This window comes from Artemia sp. Qi Xiang Cuo, chromosome 19 (assembly GCF_049724085.1).
Source record: "Artemia sp. Qi Xiang Cuo chromosome 19, ASM4972408v1, whole genome shotgun sequence".
In the NCBI taxonomy this organism is placed as follows: domain Eukaryota; kingdom Metazoa; phylum Arthropoda; class Branchiopoda; order Anostraca; family Artemiidae; genus Artemia; species Artemia sp. Qi Xiang Cuo.
The window spans coordinates 60715266-60738301 of NC_142812.1; the positions used below are offsets into that span (position 1 = coordinate 60715266).

At 35.6% G+C, this 23036-nt stretch overlaps 1 protein-coding gene across 21 annotated transcripts in view; it reads left to right on the top strand.

Annotated features, from left to right (window-relative positions):
• Positions 1–23036, top strand: part of LOC148941077 (uncharacterized) — a 105626-nt gene that overhangs the window by 42423 nt on the left and 40167 nt on the right. For 5 of the 21 annotated variants that reach the window (XM_089105313.1, XM_089105314.1, XM_089105317.1 and 2 more), the window contains 5 exons: positions 4060–4194; positions 6311–6424; positions 13134–13247; positions 16875–16988; positions 21060–21173. In XM_089105313.1, coding sequence (XP_088961439.1) covers positions 4060–4194; positions 6311–6424; positions 13134–13247; positions 16875–16988; positions 21060–21173 — 591 coding nt within the window. The remainder of the gene's footprint in view (positions 1–4059; positions 4195–6310; positions 6425–13133; positions 13248–16874; positions 16989–21059; positions 21174–23036) is intronic. The other 16 variants (XM_089105328.1, XM_089105330.1, XM_089105332.1 and 13 more) reach the window with 7 other exon arrangements.

Genomic DNA, 23036 nt, shown 5'->3' on the forward strand with positions numbered 1-23036 from the left:
TTATGTCTTGGGACTTTTCTTGTTCCGTGAAGATATTTGGAATAGAACTTTAAATTTAACTCTTTGAGAAAGGTCGGAATTGAATTTAAGAAAATTTAGAATTAAAGTGAAACTTTTTATCTTCATAGAAAATAATCACTATCATAGTATAACTTTTCCTATCTTCTACGGAAAAATTTAGAAGTGAACTTTAAATTTTTTATGTCTTGGTGAACTTAAAAGTGAAGAGTAAGCTTTTTATTTTTCTGGTGAAATTAGAATTGAATTGTGTTCTTTGGTAAAATTCAGAAGAGAACTTGAACTTTTCTATCTTCTATGAAAAATTGAGCCTGCTAGTAGTATCATTATCTCTAAAATTATTTTTCTTACATCTCTGACCTTTTTAATAGATATTCTGAACGTTTGACGTTCTAGCATACCCTAAAAATAATGAACACTTAACAAAATAATGCATAAGATATTTTTAATGAAATAAGGACATGTAGAATATTGATATAAAAATATGTTAAATACATTATTATACATTATTAGTACACTTGCGCTTCACTTTCCGTCAATTCATCTTTATATTCATTGATGATATTGTCTGCTAATGTCCTTTTTATTCTGCCTGCGATTTCACTGTCTATTGTCACATTATTTTTACATAGATAGCAGTTTTGGCACATTGACATGATATGATTTATGATGTTGATGCAGTTGTATGCATGTCTTCTTTTTCCTTTTGCTTTCATTCGAATGCTAACACCGGAAGAATTGCGATAAGATCTATCAACGGCTAACATGCTACCAGAACCATTAGCTAGAAGTTGTCCCTCTTCATCAACTATTATTTTTAAGTTGGCATTCTCTTTGACTACTAATTTCTCTGGTAATGTTACTCTCGCATATCCACCACTTGCATGATGGAAATTCTTGGGTACACCAAAGGAATTTAACTCCTCACTGTCATGACAACGTATTGCATACATTGCCAATAAGATCTCCACTTGCACTCGTTTCATAGTTCAGGTATTTCTCCTTGTCAGCGTTCAACACGACAATGATTTTTTCATGTGCACATACTTTCGTCGAATAATTCATCTTCACTTTTTACAGATATGAATTGTGTGTTGATCCTTCCACTGCGTAAAAAATACTGATTTAATGCATGCAATAAACTCGGTAGTGTCGATAACCTGCCATAGAGTACCAGTGGAAAAGCCGCGTCGTGTCCATGAACAAGCACAGAGTACGATTTGTAGAGCCGTAAGAATATTTCATGTCATTTTAAGATACGTAAAAAGTTAAAAAAAATACCATGTTAAAAAATTCAAGAAAGTATTTACGAATTGGGGAGGGGACTCTTTGAGGTTGGAAAATGGGATTAGGAATGACATTATGAATGGATCTTGTTCAGAAAAGATATAATAAAGCCATAAAAAAGTATTAAAAAAAATGTCGTGGGGACTCTTTGGGGGGCCCGGGGAGGGTGTTTGGGGGGCCCTTGGGGGAGGGTGCCCTTCTGTGTCTCAATGCACAAAAAATATTAAAAAAATGGGGAGGGGAGGAGGGAGGGGAGGGGGAAGTGGGATTGGGGGGAGGGGGAGGGGACGGTGAGGAGGGGGAGGAGAGGGAGGGGGTGGGGGGCCCTTTGGGAGCCTGGGGGACCTTTGGGGACCGGTGGAGGGCCTTTGGGGGTCCTGGGGGCCGGTTGAGAGCCTGGGGGACATTTGGGGACCGGGTGAAGGCCTTTGGGACCCGGGTGGTCGTTTGGTAGCTCGAAGTGCCTTTGGGGGGGCCCGGGGTCGGCCTTTGAGGGTCTGGGGGCCGGGTGGGAGCCCTGGGAACCTTTGGGGACCGGGGGGTTCCTTCTGGAGTGGGGTATGGGGATTGGAACCCTTTGGATCGGGGTAGGGTGATCGGGGGCCTTTGGGGTTGTGGTATGGGACCTCACAACACTGTTCAATGGAACTTGTGTATTATAACGACCACACTCAAAACCTCTTCTAAAATCATCTTTTAAATCATCGTCTCTAACGGTTTCGCCGAAATAATTCCATAAGCTGTCTAAAACCGTTTCGCCCAAATAATCCCCTAAAAGTAATTTCTGTGTGTTCCTTTTGTTTTTTGGCATCTCTGTGCTTTCACATTTCAAATTTCTAGGAAACCCTTTCCTACGTTAATCTCTTCATCTCATAAATGCTCCTAGCTAAACTACTAAGGTTTCGTTAGAATATCAATTTATCTCTCCGACTTAAAGCTCAGTGAAGCCGTATTTAAAAATAGAATTTCTATCTCTTTAGTCTCCCGCATAATTCCAAGATAACAAGTGATGTCATTTATAATTCCTGACACTAAAGATCAATGAAGCCCTATTTAAAAATAGAATAATAATTTTTCTCTCTGACCTAAAGAACGTTTATCCCTCAGACCTAAGATTAAAAAAGCCATAATGTTTCTTAATTCCCCCTTCGTGAATCAATAATTTCCCCGCCGATTATGTAAATCAATTTCTCAGGTTAGGCTAGCCTAAAGATCAAAGAAACCATAATGTTTCTTAATTCCCCCTTCGTGAATAAATAATTTCCCCTAGCGATTATGTAAATCAAGTTCTCAGGTTAGGTTATCCAAACAATCTCATAACATTGGCGTCGAGCATGTCCATTCTCACTGACAACGAACAGACATAAATCATTCATAAAACAGACATGAAAAACATTAAATAAATCGAACAACACACATAACCATCCATGAAAACAGACATAAATGTGAGAAAGTTCCTGTTTTTCAAATTCTCACTGACAAAAACCATAAAACCTCCATAATTTGATGTTGACAACCATGAAAAACATCAAATAAATCGAACAACACACATAACCATCCATGAAAACAGACATAAAAGTGAGACAATTCCTGTTTTTCCATGTGAGAAAATTCCTGTTTTTCATTCTCAGTGAGAAAACCATAAACCACGTGGTCCTGTCACGAGTAGCACCCCCCTTTCTACTGACAACCCCGCCTCCCCCTTCAAACCCCCAGGACAAGGGTTTAAGCTATGCAAATTCCCTATTGTTAAGATATAAGGTTTTGTGGGAATGGTAGTCATATAACTTTGGAGGGAGCCCATTCAAAAGGAAATGGAAAGCTTCAGTGCCCTTTTTAAGGTTCAAAAAGGATCAGAGGGCAATCGCTCCGCTCCCACGCCCTTTTCACCATAATGCATCCGACCAAAATTTTGAGACAGCCATTTATCCAAACTAATCCAAAGATTAAATAACTTTGCCTCTGAGGTTGACACCCTCCCCCCTCCCTCGTGCAGCCTCCAGATCAAGGGATGTAAGTTATATAAGTTGCTCATTGTTAACATATAAGGTTTTTTTTTAATTAAGAAAAGAGGGCATGTTTGATCCCGGATCTCCTAAAAAGGATTAGAGTATTAAGGTGAAAGTTTAAGGAAATGTTCAGAGGGATGCAAAACACAATCAAAACATGCTTTCCTTGCCGGTTGTAAAAATAGACTATTAGCAGTTTCCTCATCCCCATCTTCCCCCTCTTTGTCGTGGAAACTTTGGAGGATGCTTGTTTGATTAAAAATTAAGAATTCTAGTCCTTTTTTAAAATTGAAAGCGATTGAAAAAAACAACCAGCCCCTCTGTCCTAGAACTGTTTTTGATGTGTGGTTCTTTTTGATATTTGGAAAGTGATCACACATCCATGGTCTTTCGTTGGTAAAAATTACCAAATATTATCAAATTCCTGGAAATGTAGGTTTTTTTTCTTAGTTCTGTTTTAATGAATATACAAAAAAAGTATTTTTCAAAATCAAGGGGGAGTACGTTTTTTTACGAAAGTACCAAAATAAGTATTTTTCTGAATCTAGGGCGGGTCATTTGCCCCTCCCTGCAATTGTTACTCTGTCCTGAAAAAAAAAATGAAAAAACTGATCTTTTGAATACCTTTAAAGCCTTAGATTCCCTCCTTCTGTAACTTAAAGAAGAATGTCTAGAATACTCCCTTTCCTTGTGGGCGCGACTGTGTATTAGTGACTGAATTTCTATAGTTCTGCTATTTTTGTAGACCTAATGGCTGCCCCATCAGTAAAGGATCTTCCAAAGGTTGATGACAATTTGAAAACCCAGTTGGAAAACTTCAGCCAATCCAAGCTGAAGGATGTTGAAACTCAAGAGAAGCTAGTGCTTCCCACTGCTGAAGGTTAGTAACATCTTTTCTTACTTTAAGTGCTTTCTCATCCAAAACCAACATGCATTAAGTTCAACAAAGAAGCTAGGAGCAATTATGGGTGAAGCTTGCGAGGAGAAATAAAAATAATGGCATGGGCTCGCTCGTCCTTCGGTCAAATAAAGTAATAGCTTGTTAAGGGCTGGGCTTTGCGCCAGCTTTCGCTCCTTCGAAAAATTATTAAAAGAATTTGTGAGACATCATTTGTATCGAATGGTTTTGTTGACTTCGTTAATTAGTTAATCAAATGGGTACAGTCGTAGACCTTTTTTAGGTCTGTAGTTATTTCAAATAAAATAGCTACGGTCGTAACTGTAAGTAATCTAGAATTTGACAGGCTTGTCGGTGGGAAGGCGTCAGGACATCGACACGTCAGGACCCCTAAGTCAGGACATCGAGAAAATCAGTCATAACATCGACAAAGAAATTGTCAGAACCACTAACCGTCAGGACATTGACTCGTCAGTTCATCGACAGTCACAATTGATACCCGTCAGATGGTCGACAGTCATAACATCGACACGTCAGGACATCGACAAAATCCGTCATAAAATCTAAAATTCTAAAACTTATGTTTTTTGGGGTTTAGGGGGGGGGGAGGTACCTAGGTTAGGTTACGTATTTAATATATGCTATGCTTTACCCCCGCCCCCCCTGGTGTGCTAATATATAGCAGAAATTTGTTTTTAAAATATTATCTACTTATTACTATTATATAAACTTATAAATTTTTTGTCGATGACTGTGATGGTTTTTGTTATGATGTTTTTTGTTATGACTGTCGACGTTTAGTGCTTGTGACGGTTAGATGAAATGGTAGCACCCCCTTGTCGGTTACCCTCTGCTACCTACCTTGCGTTAGTAATTATTTTTTGGAGGATGTGCCATCTTATTTACTCGGCCAGGGGGTAATTTTTTTTTCTTCGAAAAGATAAAAGATTTTTCCGGGAATTTCAGGTTTCATAATGATCTCACTGGGGCTCTTCTATGTTATACCAAGGTCTGTCAAATGGTCTACTTAATTTTGTTTTTTATTTAAATTCTGAAACTTCGACTTTTGAAGTAACGAAAGCATGATTATTTTTGTGGATAAGGTCAGTAATTACCAGTATTTGATTTTTTTATACATTATTTTCTAAGGACTGAAGTTGTTTCGCGTACCTATAAATCCTTTAAAATCCTTCCTTAGTACAAAAACAGCGCAACATCAGTTCATTAACCCCCTCGAGAAGTAACACCTGTCCGAGTGGGTGGTAAATTACATACCCTGTAATGATACAACATGGTAGCTAAACAGGCCACATTTTCCCTTTAGAACCAAGAACCTTACGAATAAAGGATGGCAACGATTTTCTGTCATAGTACCCTGAGAACCCCACCCACCCACCAAAGAAAAACGATGCCCTTAATGCCAGAAAGAAAGAAATAGGGATGAAAATCATGCTTATTTAAAAGAATCTCCCAAGTTACTTAGAAAATCAGCTGTGAAAGAAGGGATTTTCCAAACGTAAAAAGGGATTTACCAAACGTGAAAAGGGAATTCCTAGGGAAGCTGGAGATGAAAGTACAATCAAGGACGTCAATTCACAAAATATAGGGAGAGGGGGCAAATATTTTTTAAATTGTATTATGAAGACATAAAAAATGGTATTCTTCAAAATCTGGAGGGTGTATATTTGTTTTTCTTTGACTTCCTTAATGAAAATACAAAGAAGAAGGTATTTTTCTAAACCTAGGGCATTTTCTAGGGTGACTGGAGATGAAGGTACGATCAAGACATAAAAACGGTATTCTTCAAAATCTAGATTCTTCGAAAAAGATATTTTTCTAAATCTAGGGAAATTGCTCCCAAAGCCTCTTTTAATTGTCTCCCTTGGGTACAATTGCCGATTAAAGAAAGTGGAAAATCTTGGGTCTAGCCTCAAAGGTTTTCAAAGTGCAACTTGCCAGTTTTAACCTATGTGAATGTAGGTTTGGCATGTTCAGGCCTGGCATTTTTCCCCCAAGAAACTTCACTAATTTATTCACTAAATAAATCACAAATAAGCAATGTGGTACTTATAAATATTTCTGTTATTATTTGGTTTAGATGTAAAGCAAGAGAAGCAGCACATGGAATTTATTCAGGGTGTTGAAGGATTTGATCATGACAGACTCAAGCATATAGACACCACAGAAAAAGTTGTCCTTCCAAATGCAGAAGGTTTGATCCGCCACTCGGTTATACATATCTTTTTATTAAACAGTTGACTTAATAACTATGATTGAAGTCTTGTCTAACATGCATGAAAAAGCTTGGTTCTGACAGAAGACGGTATAAATTATTAAAAAGAAAAAACTATCAAGCGACACCACTTTGGAATTTCCGGCTGGCATATCCGATTGAAAGTGAAATTTTATTAAGTTTTATTTTTGGAAACGATACCTAATGGTATCGCTAATAACTTCTGTGTATACCGGCTGGTATATCTGATTGAGATGAAGTTCTATAACTTTTCTTGACAACTCCTCTAAGAGTATCACTAGTACTTCTTAAAAGTCGATAAAGATCAGGATTTACTTATTTTTGACCCAATTTTGCCGGTCGGAAAAGCGAATTTTTCCATGCTGCAGAAGTCCATGAAAATTTGCTTATGTTTTTCATTGCGCAACGTAAAATTCCGCCGCCAAAGTGAAATTTGATTCCTGTCAGATCCTAGCTTGAGTATTTCTGTCATATGAATAATTGTTTAAACAAATAACCATCATAACAAAAATTTACCTAACAATATAAATGTTGTCTATTCTACTCATTTCATAACTAGCATGATAGTTTCGAGAGGCCCATTTGACCTCAACCTCACGGCCAGCATGCAGTGCATTGATCTTTCATTGCGGTCGACCTCCCAAGCTCATCTTCAGCCATGCTTGGTTCTCGCGAAATGTGAAACTCATAATCCCGATTGTCGCATCGAGGCGTGAAAATATCGTAATCTTCGTGAATTTTTAGTGCAGAACCGGCGGATTCTACAAATCTATCGATATTTAAAATTAATATGAGGGGCTTGCAAAATATTGAATTTTTATGCCTTATGAAGACATGGCACAATGTGAAAATTGGAAGCGAAATTTCAGAAGCGACTTTCCTTTAGATTCTGTGAGAATCAAGCATTGGATATCTTCTTATAATAATTAAAATAAAATTAAACGTATAATAATGGATAAAACTTAATTAAGACTTCGAAAAAATATATAAATAATAAAGTACCAAGGGACCGAGCTTCGCCAGGTGAAAAGAAAGACTGTTTTCAAGAACTTGGTTTCATTTTATTTGGCAAACCTTTTTCATTTTTATAGGCAAATACTGACACCTACTGACAAATTATTCTATGCTGTTGGAAATCAAATTAGATTGTAGCGTGCTTTTTCAAGTATTTAGCACAGACACTCATGTTCAGTAAAATTTATCATAACTATTCCAAGTATTTATGACGTCACTCATCAAAAAAAAAAAAATCAGACTGCTGCAAGATTCGAACCCGCCACATTCACGTCGCGAATTCATCCGAATATTGTTGTTCCAAAATTAAGGCTTTAAACAGGAGCTGTATCCAGGGTTTTTGTGTGTGCGGGGGGCTATAAAAAAAACTATAAGAAGCACATAAAAAATGTATTTTTAACGTTTTTACGAGTCGGAAAAACATGTTGGGTGGGAGGGGATTCAAACCCTCTAGCCCCTTCCCTGAATACGGTCTTGCTGTGAACAAATTTTTCCATAGTTGTGACCTTTCTAGAACGTTTTTTTACGCCGGAAATACTGCCGAATTTACAGTTGTCCTAAAAAGAGGTTGTTGAAACAAAATAATTTGTGAATTCTCTTGTATGCAAATCCGGAGTATATATTTGATAAACGCAGGTTGGAACATTTAAGAATAGGCATGACGTGACTGCTATTCACTCCCCTTGTAAGCCTGGAAAAGTGATTTTTTAACCGTTATTATGAATTTTCTAAATGGAGAGTGTGATCTAAGAAATTACTGTTTTTTCGTCTGGTAAGCCTAGACAAAACAAGATGCGACCGATTAAGGTAGCGAACTTATTATATGGATTAAATAATGCCTAATTTCCCTAGGATGCAGCACAGATAAATTCTTTTAATACCGGTGTTCGTCCACTCCAGTTTCGTACGAGTCTTAAAAACAAGTTATAGGTAAACTAGATTTTGGGCGTGGCTTTGCTCTTTATTATCTGCATATAAGGGCTCTGACTAATTTGATTGAAAGGTTACCTCCAGGTTTATGGACAATTAAATATGAATTAACTAACATTTTGTGTATGTCTTAAAAGTCCCTCTTGTATGTCGTTTTCTCTGCTCAATGAAATTATTGTTGATCATTGAGAAGAGTTGCTTGACCGCATGTTTGAAAATCTACTCTCTAAACAACTCTTCTTGAACCAAGGGTTCAAGAAGACAAGAAGTTCAACCAATGGTTCAACTTCTTGAACCATGTTTGAAAATCTACTCTCCAAACAACTCTTCTTGAACCAAGGGTTTTTTCTATGATTGCTATAGTAAATTGGTTGTGATATTTCGATAGACTTTTCTTGTCAAACTAATATTTATAGCGTATGTTCTTATCCTTATTAACGTCTTTCGGTTTTTAAATCTATTGTTTGCTTTTTTTCTATTATTATATACAATTTTTTTTTTTTGCAAAATCCGTTATACAGTAGTCCTTTTTTTGACCCGTAGAAATGGTTAGACCAAGCCTTTTGTCATTATGGCTTTTTCAGTCGAAATTGGCGAGGTGAAAACAGATTTACTTTCACAGGATTTGACTTTTCATGAAAAAGGCTACTTCAAATTCGTCTAATTAGCCTTTTGAACCTTAAAAAGCACAAATAGGGAACAAAGCTGCCGGAAAAAGTAAAAAAAAAGCACCAGTGACTTCGCCTCAAAAAGCCATAACTTGGCCTAATTGAGCTTTTGATACCAAAATTATTTGTGTCGTATTTCCGATGTCTACCAAACAAGTGTAATAAAAGAGAAAGAATAAAAACTGCACTGGGGGGGGGGATTTTTTACTCTCATGTAAAATATATTTATTGTAACATAACACCTTTCGAATTACCGCATGAATGGACTCTAGTCATTGTGTATAAAGGAAATATGATTCTGTGACAAGATGAAATCTTATCCGACCAAACAATTCGTACGACCTACGGTATGCATTTCTAAGTAATCATGATCTGGTATATCTTAAGTTTTAGAAAAGATGGCTGTTGGGACGATTCGTTTGCCTTATTCTGATGGATCTCAGTTTTTAAACAATATCATCTTGTTCATAATGAAGGAAAATAAAATAAATTTTTTTCTGTACTCATGTAAAATTTATTTCTTGTAACATAATCTCTTTTGAGTAGCCGCAACTAAAGTGATCCTGTAATCAGTATATACAATCGAAACATGATTCTCTGACAGGATGAAATCTTATCTGACCAGACAATTCGTACTCCGTACAATATGTATTTTATAAGAATGAACACGCTGCATCATAAGCTTTCGAAAAGAGGACTGTTGGGATCCGATGTTTCTGGTGAAAATTCGGTTTTTAAACCGTACCATCTCATAAAAGAAACAAAAAAGACCTTTTTGGAAACTGTGTTCTTGCTCTAACGGGAAGGTGTCAGGTCATCGACACGTCAGGACCAGTCAGGACATCGACAATAAATCCGTCATAACATCGACAGTCATAAAATCGACACATCAGGACATAGACAGTCATAACATGGACACGTCAGGACATCGACAAAATCTGTCATAACCTTTAAAATTTTAAAACTTTAGTTTTTGGGGTTTAGGGGGGAAAGATAACTAGGTTAGGTTAGGTTACGAATTTAATATATCTTTTCTTCCCCGCCCCCACTGACGTGCTAATATATAGCCGAAATTTGTTTCTAAGCTATTATATACTTATTGCTTTTATATAAACTTGTTAATTTTTTTGTCGATGTTATGACTGTCGACGTTCTGACGGGTTGCGATTGTGAATGTCGAAGTCCTGACGTGTTGATGTTCTGACGGATTTTCCTTGTCGACGAAATTACGTTTAGAGCTTGTAACGGTTAGATGAAATGGTAGCACCCCGCTCTAACTAATAAAACATAACTAGCCAAAAAATATTTTAGACGATATACTTAAAAATAATGGTATCGTACACTGTTCTGTTCGGGCCAAAGAAAAATAGTTTGTCTATTTCCTTAAAATTTGAAGTTCACTCTCTTCCTAAAAAAAAAGAAGCCGTAAGACAGAGCAGGGTATATTTACCAACCTCTCTTTAAAAATCATCATATTTTAATGAAAAAAAACAACAAACAAACAAGAAGATACATTACTGCTACCAAGGGCGTATCCAGGATTTGCTTTTTAGGGGTTTTATCTTTTCGTGGGAGGGGACAAAAAGATACAAAACACATAAAAAATTTGTTTATACGTACTTTTGTTAATTTATCACGAGTTAGATGAAAACTTTGGGGGTCTCAAACCTGATACCCCCCCCTCCCCTAGATACGGCCTTGATTGCTACCCATGCAAGAAAGCATTTTTCAAGAGCGGGGGCCCAAACCTCAAAATTTAAGTTTTGACTTTGGTGGTTCTAATGAAGTTCTCTATATTTCGATCCTCCGCCGTTTGTTTTCGAGTTTTCTAGTTCGCTGTTGAAACCCCATAAATTTGTTTTCGTCATAACTATTTGCCTTAAAGTTTAACATTGATAATAGTTACTATCCCTCAATCAGTGTCAAATCATAATTCTTATACGTTTGAAAGTTTCTTTATGGGAACGTTTTCGATTACTATGATCTGGGGTTAACTCTTTACTAGGTTACAAACCATAATCTATTGATTGTATGCAATCTTAATAACGATAACATCCTTATTATATAGATAGCATCCAAAAACCAACTGACTGATCTCCTTGGGGAAACTGTTGCTACCCGCTTCCATAGTATAGATAGCATCCAAAAACCAACTGACTGATCTCGTTGGGGAAACTGTTGCTACCCGCTGTACAGCTTCTATTACATCGCTGCATAGCTTTTAGATTAGATATTGGCTGGTATTGGTGCCATGTGCTGTCAAGTGGGGCTCATCAGGCCATACGGATTTCGGCGAGGCTTTGAAAGTCCTAGCAAAATTTGGTCGTGCTTGATAAATAAACGCTTGAACTAGGTAAATCAAACCTCAAACTTGGTAAAAATCCAAATCTTTGAAGTATCTTGAGTACAAAAAAGATACTAGAAAGCCTGGCTGCCACTCCTTGGCATTTTCCCCAAGATATGGAAATTTAGTCCTGAATTTGATATCTTGTGGAAAGTAAATATATCAAACGATAGCCTAAAAAAGCAAATCACTACTACTCAGTGGCGGATCCAAGGGGGGCGGGGGGACGCGCGCCTCCCCTATCGTAGTATAAAATAGTGTAATTTACTTGATTAACGCAAGTTTGCGTTGATTAAACTTGCTCCTAACGAGAGTTTATCGGATTAACCTATTTTTCCCCTACCCCTAAAAATCCTGGATCCACCCCTGCTACTACTAATACTGCTACTTACAACTCACTGCAGTACCAAGACTCGTGAGGCCAACACAACTACGTACGCTCATTCTCCATCCCAATCTACTTAAAGCCTCCCTGTTTACACTCTCCCGAGAAGTTCTGATTTCCCTTAAATCGTTCCTTGCAACCTCCTCCTGCCCCATGTGGGGACCACTTGGTTTTCTGTTTGGCCCTAGATGGTTGGCCGGAAAGGAAGATTTTTGGCAATCTTTTATCCCTCATCCACAGAACATGTCCTAGCTACCTCAACCTTTCTCTAATTATAGCCCTAGAAAGCGGGATAGAACCAAATTTTTCGCAGAGCCTACTGTTTGAAATACGGCCAGTCAGCCGGGGGCCAATTTTTCACAATTCAATTTTGGGATATTGTTAGATTCTTAGTCGCAACCGTGCCGGACAATTGCCACTATTAAAAGGGCTTAGTCAAACATTGTTGTCAGTGGACAGTAGCCGATAGCCTACCTATGGTTAGTTGGCCCAGACAGGAAACAAGAACTCTTGTCCCTCTTGACGATTGATTATGTTCTGTCCCTAATACAAGTTCTAAATATGTGTTATACAACATGGTTCCAATTTACTGCATCGTGTAGTAAATTGAAAGTGCTGTCAAAGCCCTGAAGGTCATACCTGACATTCCAACATTTCTGGCACATTTTCCAAAAAGCATTTGCTAAGCTGGTCTGAAATGGAGGGTCAGCAGGGCAATGTTCAATTATACTTGATCCTCCTGATCCAAATTATCTTGTTGATCCTCCCTTGGAGAACAGCTTAGCAAACGGCTTAATCGTTTTAGACATGTGAAAATGTCAGATAGGACTTTTATAGGCGGACAGCGGCGGTATATCGTTGAACGAACCCCATTGAGGTTGGTTACAGCAAACAAAAAATGTAGCTGTAAATATGCACAATATTTAAATGCTTACTAAATGGTACATATCGGAAACTTGCATAGAAATTTTTTTTTGTCATTGATATATCTTTTAATCGATTCTCGCCTTTCGGTTCACATAGAGTTTTATATAATTATTTGGTTACTTTTACATACTTTTTTTTTATTAAAAACATCGTTACAAATAATTACATCGTTTACGTACATTTTTCCTATTCACGGACCGGTCAAGACTCATAACTGTCCACTACTAACGCAAATAAGTCGCTTTGTTACTTTACGAGACCACGCCTAGCTCTCCTTCAAAACAACCATTAGCCACATCATAAGATCTAAACAGATATTTAATCTTCAAAATTTGACCTAAAGAAACGAAATTAAATAAAAGCCCATATAGATCATAAATTTTTCTTTGTTTGGTTTAGATGTAAAGCAGGAAAAGCAGCACATGGATATGATTCAGGGTGTCGAAGGATTTAGCCATGACAAATTAAAGCAGGTAGCCACAGCAGAAAAAGTCGTTCTTCCAAATGCAGAAGGTTAGCCTTGTCACTTCACTTAATCTCTGTTATTAACAATTTGTAAAGTAACAACCACTAATATCTAGTATTAATGGTAATAGCACTAGCACTCGAGATAACGTTGCACTTACTAATACATTTTTACATTATTAGCTGTTTCATATAGCTCTTACGCTGGAGATATAGGCTGTCGTTATTTTATTTTATTTTTTAGTTTTCTTTTTATAAAATCTAAATTTACGGTACTCTTCTCAAATACAGGACACATGGGAGAAGTGAAATTTGATTAATGCTAATTAAATAAAAAAAAATAGGATTAAAATATAATAGTTTATGAACAAATTTGGGCTATATATTTGCACATTAGGGGGGGGGGCAAAGCATACCATATATTAAATATGTAACGCAATCTAACCTAGCTACTTTTTAGTCCCCTCTAAACCCCAAAAAACTGAAGCTTAAATCTTTGTTACGGACTGAGCAATATCTCACTATGCAGCAGAAACCTGTTTATCAACACCGGCTTTGAGATTTCATTGCGATCTTTCTTTCGTGTGTTCTGTATTTGAGAAGATAACCGAATTTACTGGGGCTCCCTTTGTAATATTTTTTCGGGAGGGGGGGGGGGGGTTCAATAGCGGTTTTTTCGGAATTTTCTTTTTTAGACTGACAAATCTAGAAACAGTGTTAAATTGTGAAGTAGGTCAATGTGCCCGAAAATTAAATTCCTACGCCGTTGGATGCAAAAATGTCAACTTTTTGGCTGGTTTGGGATACTTCCATAAAAACTGATGTTTCCAATCTATAGTTACTAATTTCGTTCATTTCTCCCAATCCCTGTATTTTGGTAGTTTAGTATCCTGTATCTATGGTGTGAAAGGCACACTTTAATTTCTGTGGCTTGAGGGCTTTCCTGAAGTTGTGATTCAGCAACACGGAAGACTTGCAGACCATTGATGGTGTGTATTTTTTGTAGTTTCATTTAGAAAACATCCTGGTGCATGTTTATGTTCATTAATTCTACAAGAAAAAAAAAGAGACTATTACTAACATTATTTACAGCATATGCAACACAAGCCGCCAAAACAGCTGTTCACGCTCCTCCTCCCAATCCATTTAAAGCTTCACTCATTACTGCCTCTGTTCTAGTTCCCATTCCCTTTGAAATCCGTCCTTAAGAACAAAATAATGCCAATAAATGAAGACTTTTTCAAAGCAATGACATGTTAACCAATTAAGACTAGGCTATACAAACACTTGTTGTCCTCAGTGAATGAGAATAAAAGCCAGAATATGCAGAAGCGCATCCAGGATTTTTGTTCGGTTGGGGTTTTACTAATTTTTTTTAGGGGGGTAGTAGTAAAAAACCTCAAAAACGCATACAAAATTTGTTTATGTCCATTTTTGTTACGTTTTTTACGAGTCAAACAAACATTTCGGGGGGGGGTCAAACCGGGTAACCCCCCCTGGATACGGCCTTGAGAATATGAATAAATTGTAGCCTCCTTAAAAAGTCAAAATCACCAGCAGTCAAAGTAAACAAAGTGAGCCTTATTGTTTTCAAGTGCCGTGAACGATCCCGAGCGCGTCTAGTGGCAGGCGACACATGTTCTGGCAGTTAAGCTTTTTTTTATGTTATTGCCTACTTTTGTTTATTAACTCCCAAATACGAGTTTGTCATACCTGAGCTTGTGATAGTGATTTTAAAATAATGATTTTTACCTCTTACCCGATTTGTCCCATCTAGACGTATTGACAATATAACAAAACTATACAAGTTCTGTGTTATGTTTCGCTTGTGTAAGTGCGCCTCCTTTTTCTTCGCTTCCTGCTATGTTTGAAGTTTGTTCATTTGAAAGCTGAGATTCCGCGTTATCAATATAACGAATTTATTTCTGAAATTTGTTTTTTGGTACTTGTTTAGTATCCGGGCAACACGAAAAAACCGCCTGTAGAATCTCAAAGATGCTATATGAAAAACAGGTTTTCGCTGCCTTGTTAGGTATTGCTCACTCCGTGACAAAGATTTAAACTTTAGTTTTTTTGGGGTTGAAGGGGCAAAAAAAGGTACCTAGGTTAGGTTACGTCTTTAATATATGCTATACTTTACCCCTACCCCCTTAATGTGCAAATATATAGCCCAAATTTGTTTCTGAACTATTATATTTTTATCATACTTTGTTTTATTTCATTAGCATTAATCAAACTTCACTTATCACATGTTGCCCGAATACTAAACAAGTACCATTTTTTGTATTGAACATTGTGTTGAAAAGGTTTAAAAAAATGTGAAAATATTACTTTTTTTTAAGTATGTTGAAATCAAAGTCTGAGAAAAAGTTCAAGTAAGGTTGTAATCCTGGGTCATTCAGTGGACTGATCTGAAGCTAATGAATCCAGTGATATAAGTATGTTATCCTTTTGAAGCAAGTCGTAGCTGTAGGGTTGTTGCAATATCTTTTGTTTCACAAGAAACACAAAACTTAAGATAGGTAAAGAGCGGGGAAAATAGAGTAGAGTGGTAACCCTGTTTGCTATTTGGTATAGCAAAATAGTATCGGAAATTTATTAGTGAAAATTGGTACTAGTGTCAAAAAGAAATATCGCTAACGCCATCTAGTGTTTGGCTATTTTTTAAGTCCTAAACTGTTGCATACTTGTCCTTTTGAAATTTTAAAGTGCAGGGGAGGGTTAAGAAAGCAGAATTATGTTACCAGTAGGCCTACTAGCTTAAATTCTGGACGAAAGATTAAACAAGAAAAACGGGTTTCAATTTTGACAAAGCAGTGAAAAAATACCGCAAAATAAACACTTAATTAAACAAACACACTGAATATTTCGGCCCCACATCCGGGGACCTTTCTCAACGGAAAAAAAGGAGAAAATGAAAAAAAAAATTTAAACTTAAATTACATCGAAATGCAACATACTAAGGTAGGTCTTCTGGACCTACCAAGATTTGTCCTTGAAAACAAAAATGCAGATTAACTATCACTTACCGTGAAATTTTAGCTCTATTTTTATTGCATGCAGATTAATCTTATCAAATATTCAATTTTCTCGGGAATTTTTACTTTTTACTAAAGTTGTCAGACGCCCCTCTGTAAGCGGCGCCGGTAGTTTTTAATCCCTATCTTCCTTGTGAAGTCTTCGAACCGACTGTGAAAAATCCGACTCTTATAAGCTGTGAAAAAAGTTGTGAAAAATTCGATTCTTATAAGTTTCTTATTCTCTGGGGCTATGAATAAGATATGGCAGGGGTCAAGTATGGCACTGAAACGTGGGCGTTTTAAAAGAATGAAGAAAATTTTCCCAAGCTAACATAGGCCTATATATTGCATGCTAGATTTCGACTTCGAATCAGTCTTGAACACAGAAAAACCTGATTAATTATCACTTATTCAGAAACTTCAGCTTTAAGATTGTTGCATTGCAGATAAATCTGATTAAATATCCAATTTTCTTTGCATTTTTTACTTTTTGATGAAGTCGCCAGGTGCTGCACTTTAAGTTGCGTTATTAGTTTTTAATCCCTATCTTCCGTGTGAAGTAGCCAGAAATTCATCTCTTACAAGTTTCCCATCCTGTTTAGTATAATGCGTGATATAATGAGAAAAGTAATGTTTTTTTTCTTGTATGGTCTAGATGTGAAACTAGAAAAGAAGCATATGGAATTTATTCACGGTGTTGAAGGATTTAGTCCAGAGAGACTGAAGCATATAGATACGGCTGAAAAAGTTATTCTTCCAAATGCAGAAGGTTAGCCTTAATACTACGACTAACTTAAATTACTAACTCCTTTTTGTAAATAATATTTATAACATCTTTTGACAACCATCAGGGGAACCCATTGAGCTCTCTATGATGATTATTACTAACATATATATATATATATATATATATATATATATATATATATATATATATATATATATATATATTTATATATATATACGTGTATGTGCGTGTGGAATAATGGAACTGACCTGACATTACTTTAATAATAGTAATTCTAAGTTGTATGAGGTTCAGAATTGGTGCCGTCTGATTCTGCAACAATATAACGCTTCACATAGTGCAGTAAAGAAGAAAAGAAAGCTAGTAAATTAACATGCAGTCGTAAAATGTTAGATAAAACGAAGAAAAAAGCTAGTAAATAAAATTATCATGCAGAAGAAAAATGTTTGATATAAAAGAGAAAAAAAAACCTAGTAAATAAAATCAACATGTAACGTTAGATAAAGGAGAAGACAAATAACGTATTTAACACTGAGAGCACTAAAGGCATACAAAGGGCGAAAACAAATTAAATAGTAAGACAAAGGAAGAAAAAAAGTCACAACTCTAAGTGGCTTAAATGACAAACAATTTCAGTTCAAGCTTTGTGATGTTTTGTAAATTATCTAGTCAGATGGTTAGGTAGAGGCAGTGCTGCGTCAGTAGCACAGCATATATAATAGCAGTAGGATTTTTTTCTATCTCAGCCATTATAAGAACCTGGACCAATGTGCCATTGCTCCAGAGAATGTATAAACCGGTATAAACATAAGTGAAATTAGATCTTTTCAAGGGTAGACAAGTCAGATCTCTCTTGAACGCGAAACTTGGCTTCAACGTTGGAACACTAATTTTGAAGAAACTAATTTTAAATTAATTTATTCCAATACATAGCCTACATGAAAATTGGTAATTAGTAGTGCAATGTTATTATTAGATGTTTTTAGGAATTAAAAATAGGTTTCGAAGTCTCGAGTTGGTTTTAAAGGCATTTTAAGAAAGTTTCTGCAAAATACGTGTTCCAGGGTAATTGGACCGCTGATGGCAGATCAAATGAGAGGAGCTGTTTGTACGCGCCGATATATATATATATATATATATATATATATATATATATATATATATATATATATATATATATATATATAAATATATACTACGAAAACTTTACGAAAAAGAAAGTTTTTTTAAAGAAAAGTAAAGGTCATATTAAACTTAAGATCAGTAGAAATAGAAGCCTACAATAACTCAAACTCAAAACGACCAGAAATTATTATTAAAGATTAAAAAAGGAAAGGAGAATAATTGGTATGGCTGTAACACTGCATATAAATAATTTTAGAAATATTTTGGAAATTGTGCCGTAAAAGGTCTAAGATTATACAGACTCAGCAGTAAGAAATGCATTTTATTTATTTTCTGGTTAACAAACTGGAAGAATATTCTATAATAGGAGCTTTTCTAGCGTAAAGCCCCGTAAAATTTTGGATCTGCAACTAAAATATGTGATGTCCTTCAATTTTCTGAAAACTCCTTAAGAATTTTACGAAAAACACTTCTTAACAGACGGTTGGTATTTTCTTGGATAGGGCTATTGTGGCAACTTTTACCACAGCAATCAATAATTAGAACCCCAGTCCTAAAATTGGTCTCAATCAGGAACCCTTATCGCTATCTAAGTTCACAAAGTGCAAAGATTTTTAAACAGAGGTGTTCATTGTTTAAAATTCAGGAAAGGTCTGCCCATTTCTTACGAAAACATTGATTGAAAACGAAACTAGTCTTATCTAGAAAATAAACATCGTAGAAAACAAATATCACAACGTGAAAAAAAAGATAAACCATCCAGTGGCGGATCCAGATGGGGGGGGGGCGTAATTTGCCTAATTAACGCAAGTTTGCATTAATTAAACTTGCTCCTAACGTAAGTTTATTGGATCAACCTATTTTGCCCCCCCCCCCTAAAAAATCCTGGTTCCGCCCCTGAAACCATCACACCTATTCCACCAGTTATTACAAGAAGAAAAAATCCATATTTTCACAAATTTCATCAACCCCCCCCCCTTTTTTTTTATAAAATCCTACATAGGCCAATCAGTTGAGTCCACTGTATATAAATAATTAGATTAAGTCATAATTTGTGTATAAATTAAGTCATACCTGTGAGATGGGACACTTGCAGACCACTTGGCCGGCTCACCAAGTTTTTTTTCTGCTTTCGCAATTACGAATAATGCAATTTGTAACCATTTCTCATTGATTGACGCATACACACTAACCCATAAGTGCAGAAAAGTTATTTTTAACATCGAAAAACTCTCAAATAGCGGAAAAAGTGTTACTGAGATATTGATTACAGTCTCATTGCGAGATGTACATGAAAAAAAAAACGTATTTAAAATAATAATGTTTAACCTCTGTTGATCTCAAACCAAAAGAACGCATACAAGGAGCGAAAACAAAGTTTTAAATCTTTCTCCGAGAATGTTTTTTTTTTTTTGCTTCAATCAATATTATGAGAAAAAAAAACTATAAAGACAATTTGTTGTTGAATAATAGTGTTTTGCGGTGCCTAAAAAAACGCTTTTTACATACTGTAAAAAGTCCTATAATTCCATTGTAAAAAACGTGGTTTAATTTGATTAATTTGTGTGCGACTTATTTTCGTAAGCTAATCGCATTATTCTTAATTAAAACTAATTTCTGGAGGAATACATGACCCTGCCTTTTTAAAACCTTTCGGTTCTCTTGTTTGAAACTTCATAAAGTAAGCCAGTAAAAACAGTGAAAAATGAAGTCCCATTTGATTCGTTTTGTTAAAATTCATCTAGTAAAAAGAATAAAAATTCGTTAAGTCGCAAGATTTTTTGTAAGTCTTCCCTCTGTTTCTCTGTGTTTCAGAGTTCTAGGTGGAAGGGTTCGTTTGCCTGTACGGGCTTAAGTTTAAATGTTCGAACTATTTTTCTCGATTATTTTTCTTAAATCTTCTGGACTTTGTTTTATGTAATCTAACATTTTTTCTTTTGAAACTGATTCAGTATTTGTACACTTTATTAATATTGCGCACTTTTGCTGTTATTATTGCGCTATTTTATACTAGGCATCGGGTAAGACTGAGGTTGAAACTATTTATATTAGCATAGATTAAAAATGCACAAAAAATTAATAATCTGTTTTTTTAACGATTTCTTTTTGTCACCTTGAATACGTTTTAAACTTTTTTGTCATTTTTTTATGCCAAAATGTTCAAAAAATTTATAACGTGGGGTAAAGATCAATTGGTAGGTTGTTAATCCTCAAAATTTACCTCACAAAGAAATCAGATTTCTATTTTAAAATTTAGAGGCAAAATCAGAAACAGTTTATTTGGTTTCGGAATATGACTTAGAAAGTTTGATGCAATTCCTGTTGGCGATACTAAAGAGAAAGTTTGCGTTACAGTGTGAGCTAAAAAGTGTGCTTTGATTCCAATGCTTTATTTTTATAACTTATTTTCTTAAGTCTATCTTATCATTCTTTAAGCGTATGTTGGAAAGGGAAGCAAGTAAACCCGACCTTTTGCCCGTTGTTGTATATGCCTTGTGTTGTCGTGTCAGATTTTTAGCCATAAGTTTTTTAGATGAAACACTACCTAAGTAAACTCTCTGTTTCTGTTTAGTTATACTAAATTGTGCATCCTGTGGTTTGGTACACCATCTCTGTTTACCTTCCCCAGGTTTCTGCAGGTATCCATTCAGAGCTCGATTGACTCTGGTTGAGCTTACAGAGTCATGCCACTGACCCTTGTTCCAAAACCAAATAACCAGCGGCATCAGGGCTCGAAGCTCTTTCCTCGCGAACTATGTTATAAGGATGAAAAAAAAAAATCTAAGATATGGGGGGAGGAGGGCTTAGTTTGTCGAAGAAGCTAGAAGAGATGATTTTTTTTTCAATTGTTGGGTAATAAAAACATAAAAAATTTAAGGAGATGGGCTTGAGGTTCCCCCGAGTACACACATGAATACGTAGTACAAGATGAATACCTATTTATTTATTTGTCTTCGTATGGTCTAGATCTGAAACAAGAAAAGCAGCATATGGAATTTATTCACGGTGTTGAAGGATTTAGTCAAGAGCGATTGAAGCATATAGATACGACAGAAAAAGTTATTCTTCCAAATGCTGAAGGTTAGCTTTATTGCTACGACTAAATTTGATAACTATCTTCTTAGTTAATAGATTCTAACCCATTGAATGTCCTGTGTGTGCTGAAGTCCCATTCACAATGAACTCCACCTACCACCGAGGTTTAGCTAACGCCGAATATTCAAGTAGTTCGGATGGGATTATTTAAGCCAGCCAATCAGAGCTTGATTATCAAAGCTTGGCTATATAAGAAACACTGTTGTAATTTATTTATCTCTATAGCATAAATGTTTAGTTAATAATAAATTATTAAAAGTACTAAAGACAGTAAACTCTTTTTTAATTGGCTACATTAAAACTTACACAACCGTGTGTGTCTTAAAAAGAACAAACACAAATCAGAAATGCAATTTTTAATGGAAAAGACCTCTATAAAAATTTAAGGAGTCTTCACTTTTTTGGACCTTAAATAAAAGAAGTGGGTAAAAAACAGCAAAAAAGCTAAAAAAAAAACAAATAAAAACATGGCACCAAGCAGATTAGGAAAGTCTAGCTTTCCTTTGAAGGTTAGTTGCCTTTGGGAAACAGATTGAGTTTTCACAGAGGGGAAGCATTGTCAAATTTAACGTCAGGTTAGCTCATTTATTTTCTTAGTTCAACATTGCAACACTGACGAAAATGTGATGGTGCACGAAAAACTTCAGTAGGCTATTTGAGTATTATATAAAACACACTCGAGAAGTGAAGTTCGGTTAATGCTAATGAAATCAAACAAAACTATGATGAAAATATATTAGTTTAGAAACAAATTTGGGCTATATATTTGCACATTAGGTGGGGACTGGGTAAAGTATAGAATATATTAAATACGTAACCTAAACAAACCTATTCCACCCTAACCTAACCAAAATACCAACTAAATGAAACATAGCTGCAATTTATTTTCGAACTGAGCCAAAGCAAATTGTCTTATATAAAGAAGTTGCTTGACCAGTTTCTTGTCTCGAGTTCTCATCATTTGTGATCTAAATTCTCGAGTGTTTTATATAATACACAAGTACCAAAACTGCATAATATGGAAATACCCAAAAGAAAAATGTTATAAAATGGTAGTTTTCAGGCATGAATAGACCTACTAAAATGCTATTGTTTTGATGTCCTTGTTACTTTAAGTTTAGGATTATAATTGCTGCACCCTTGAAGGCTTTCAGTTAAGCAATAGTTATACTTGAGCATAAAGATTGTGAGGGGTTGAGTGTGGAGGTACTCTCTTTCAAGGATTAAATTTTCGCTTTGAGTTGTAATGTCACTTTTGTTTTTAAGTTTTATTCAAACTAACATTCTGGAGCGAGTTAGAATTGGTTTAAACCTGAATTTAAATAATTCATGCCTAGACCAGTAGATTAGAGAGGTTAAAATACTGTTAAAATTTATTTTGTGGAAACATAGGCAACCATAGATATCTTAAAAATTAGGAAAAAACTGAAATTCCGTTCTTAAAGAAAAAGACCTCAATGTACAGTTATGCAGTTTTTTTATAGCATTGCGCGCCAAATTAATAGATTCAAATTCAAAAATCAGCTAAGAAAAAGCTAAAAATACATGAAGACATAGTTGTGTTTTGGAATCAACACATTGTTAATATTTGAATTTTCACAGACGAAAAGCGTTGTCATATTTTGCTAAATAATTATTCTTTTTCGGCTAACGAGACAACACTGAAGAAAATGTGATATTTTCATAATAATTTCGAAACAACCGAAAGAAAACTCTTAGAAGAATCGTGATTTTTATGCATGAACAGGCCTAAAAAGAATATAGGGGGGAATGTTTGATTTTGATGTCCTTGGTACGTTGTGATATGATCTTTATACTTTATCTATGACATCGTAATATGGATAAATT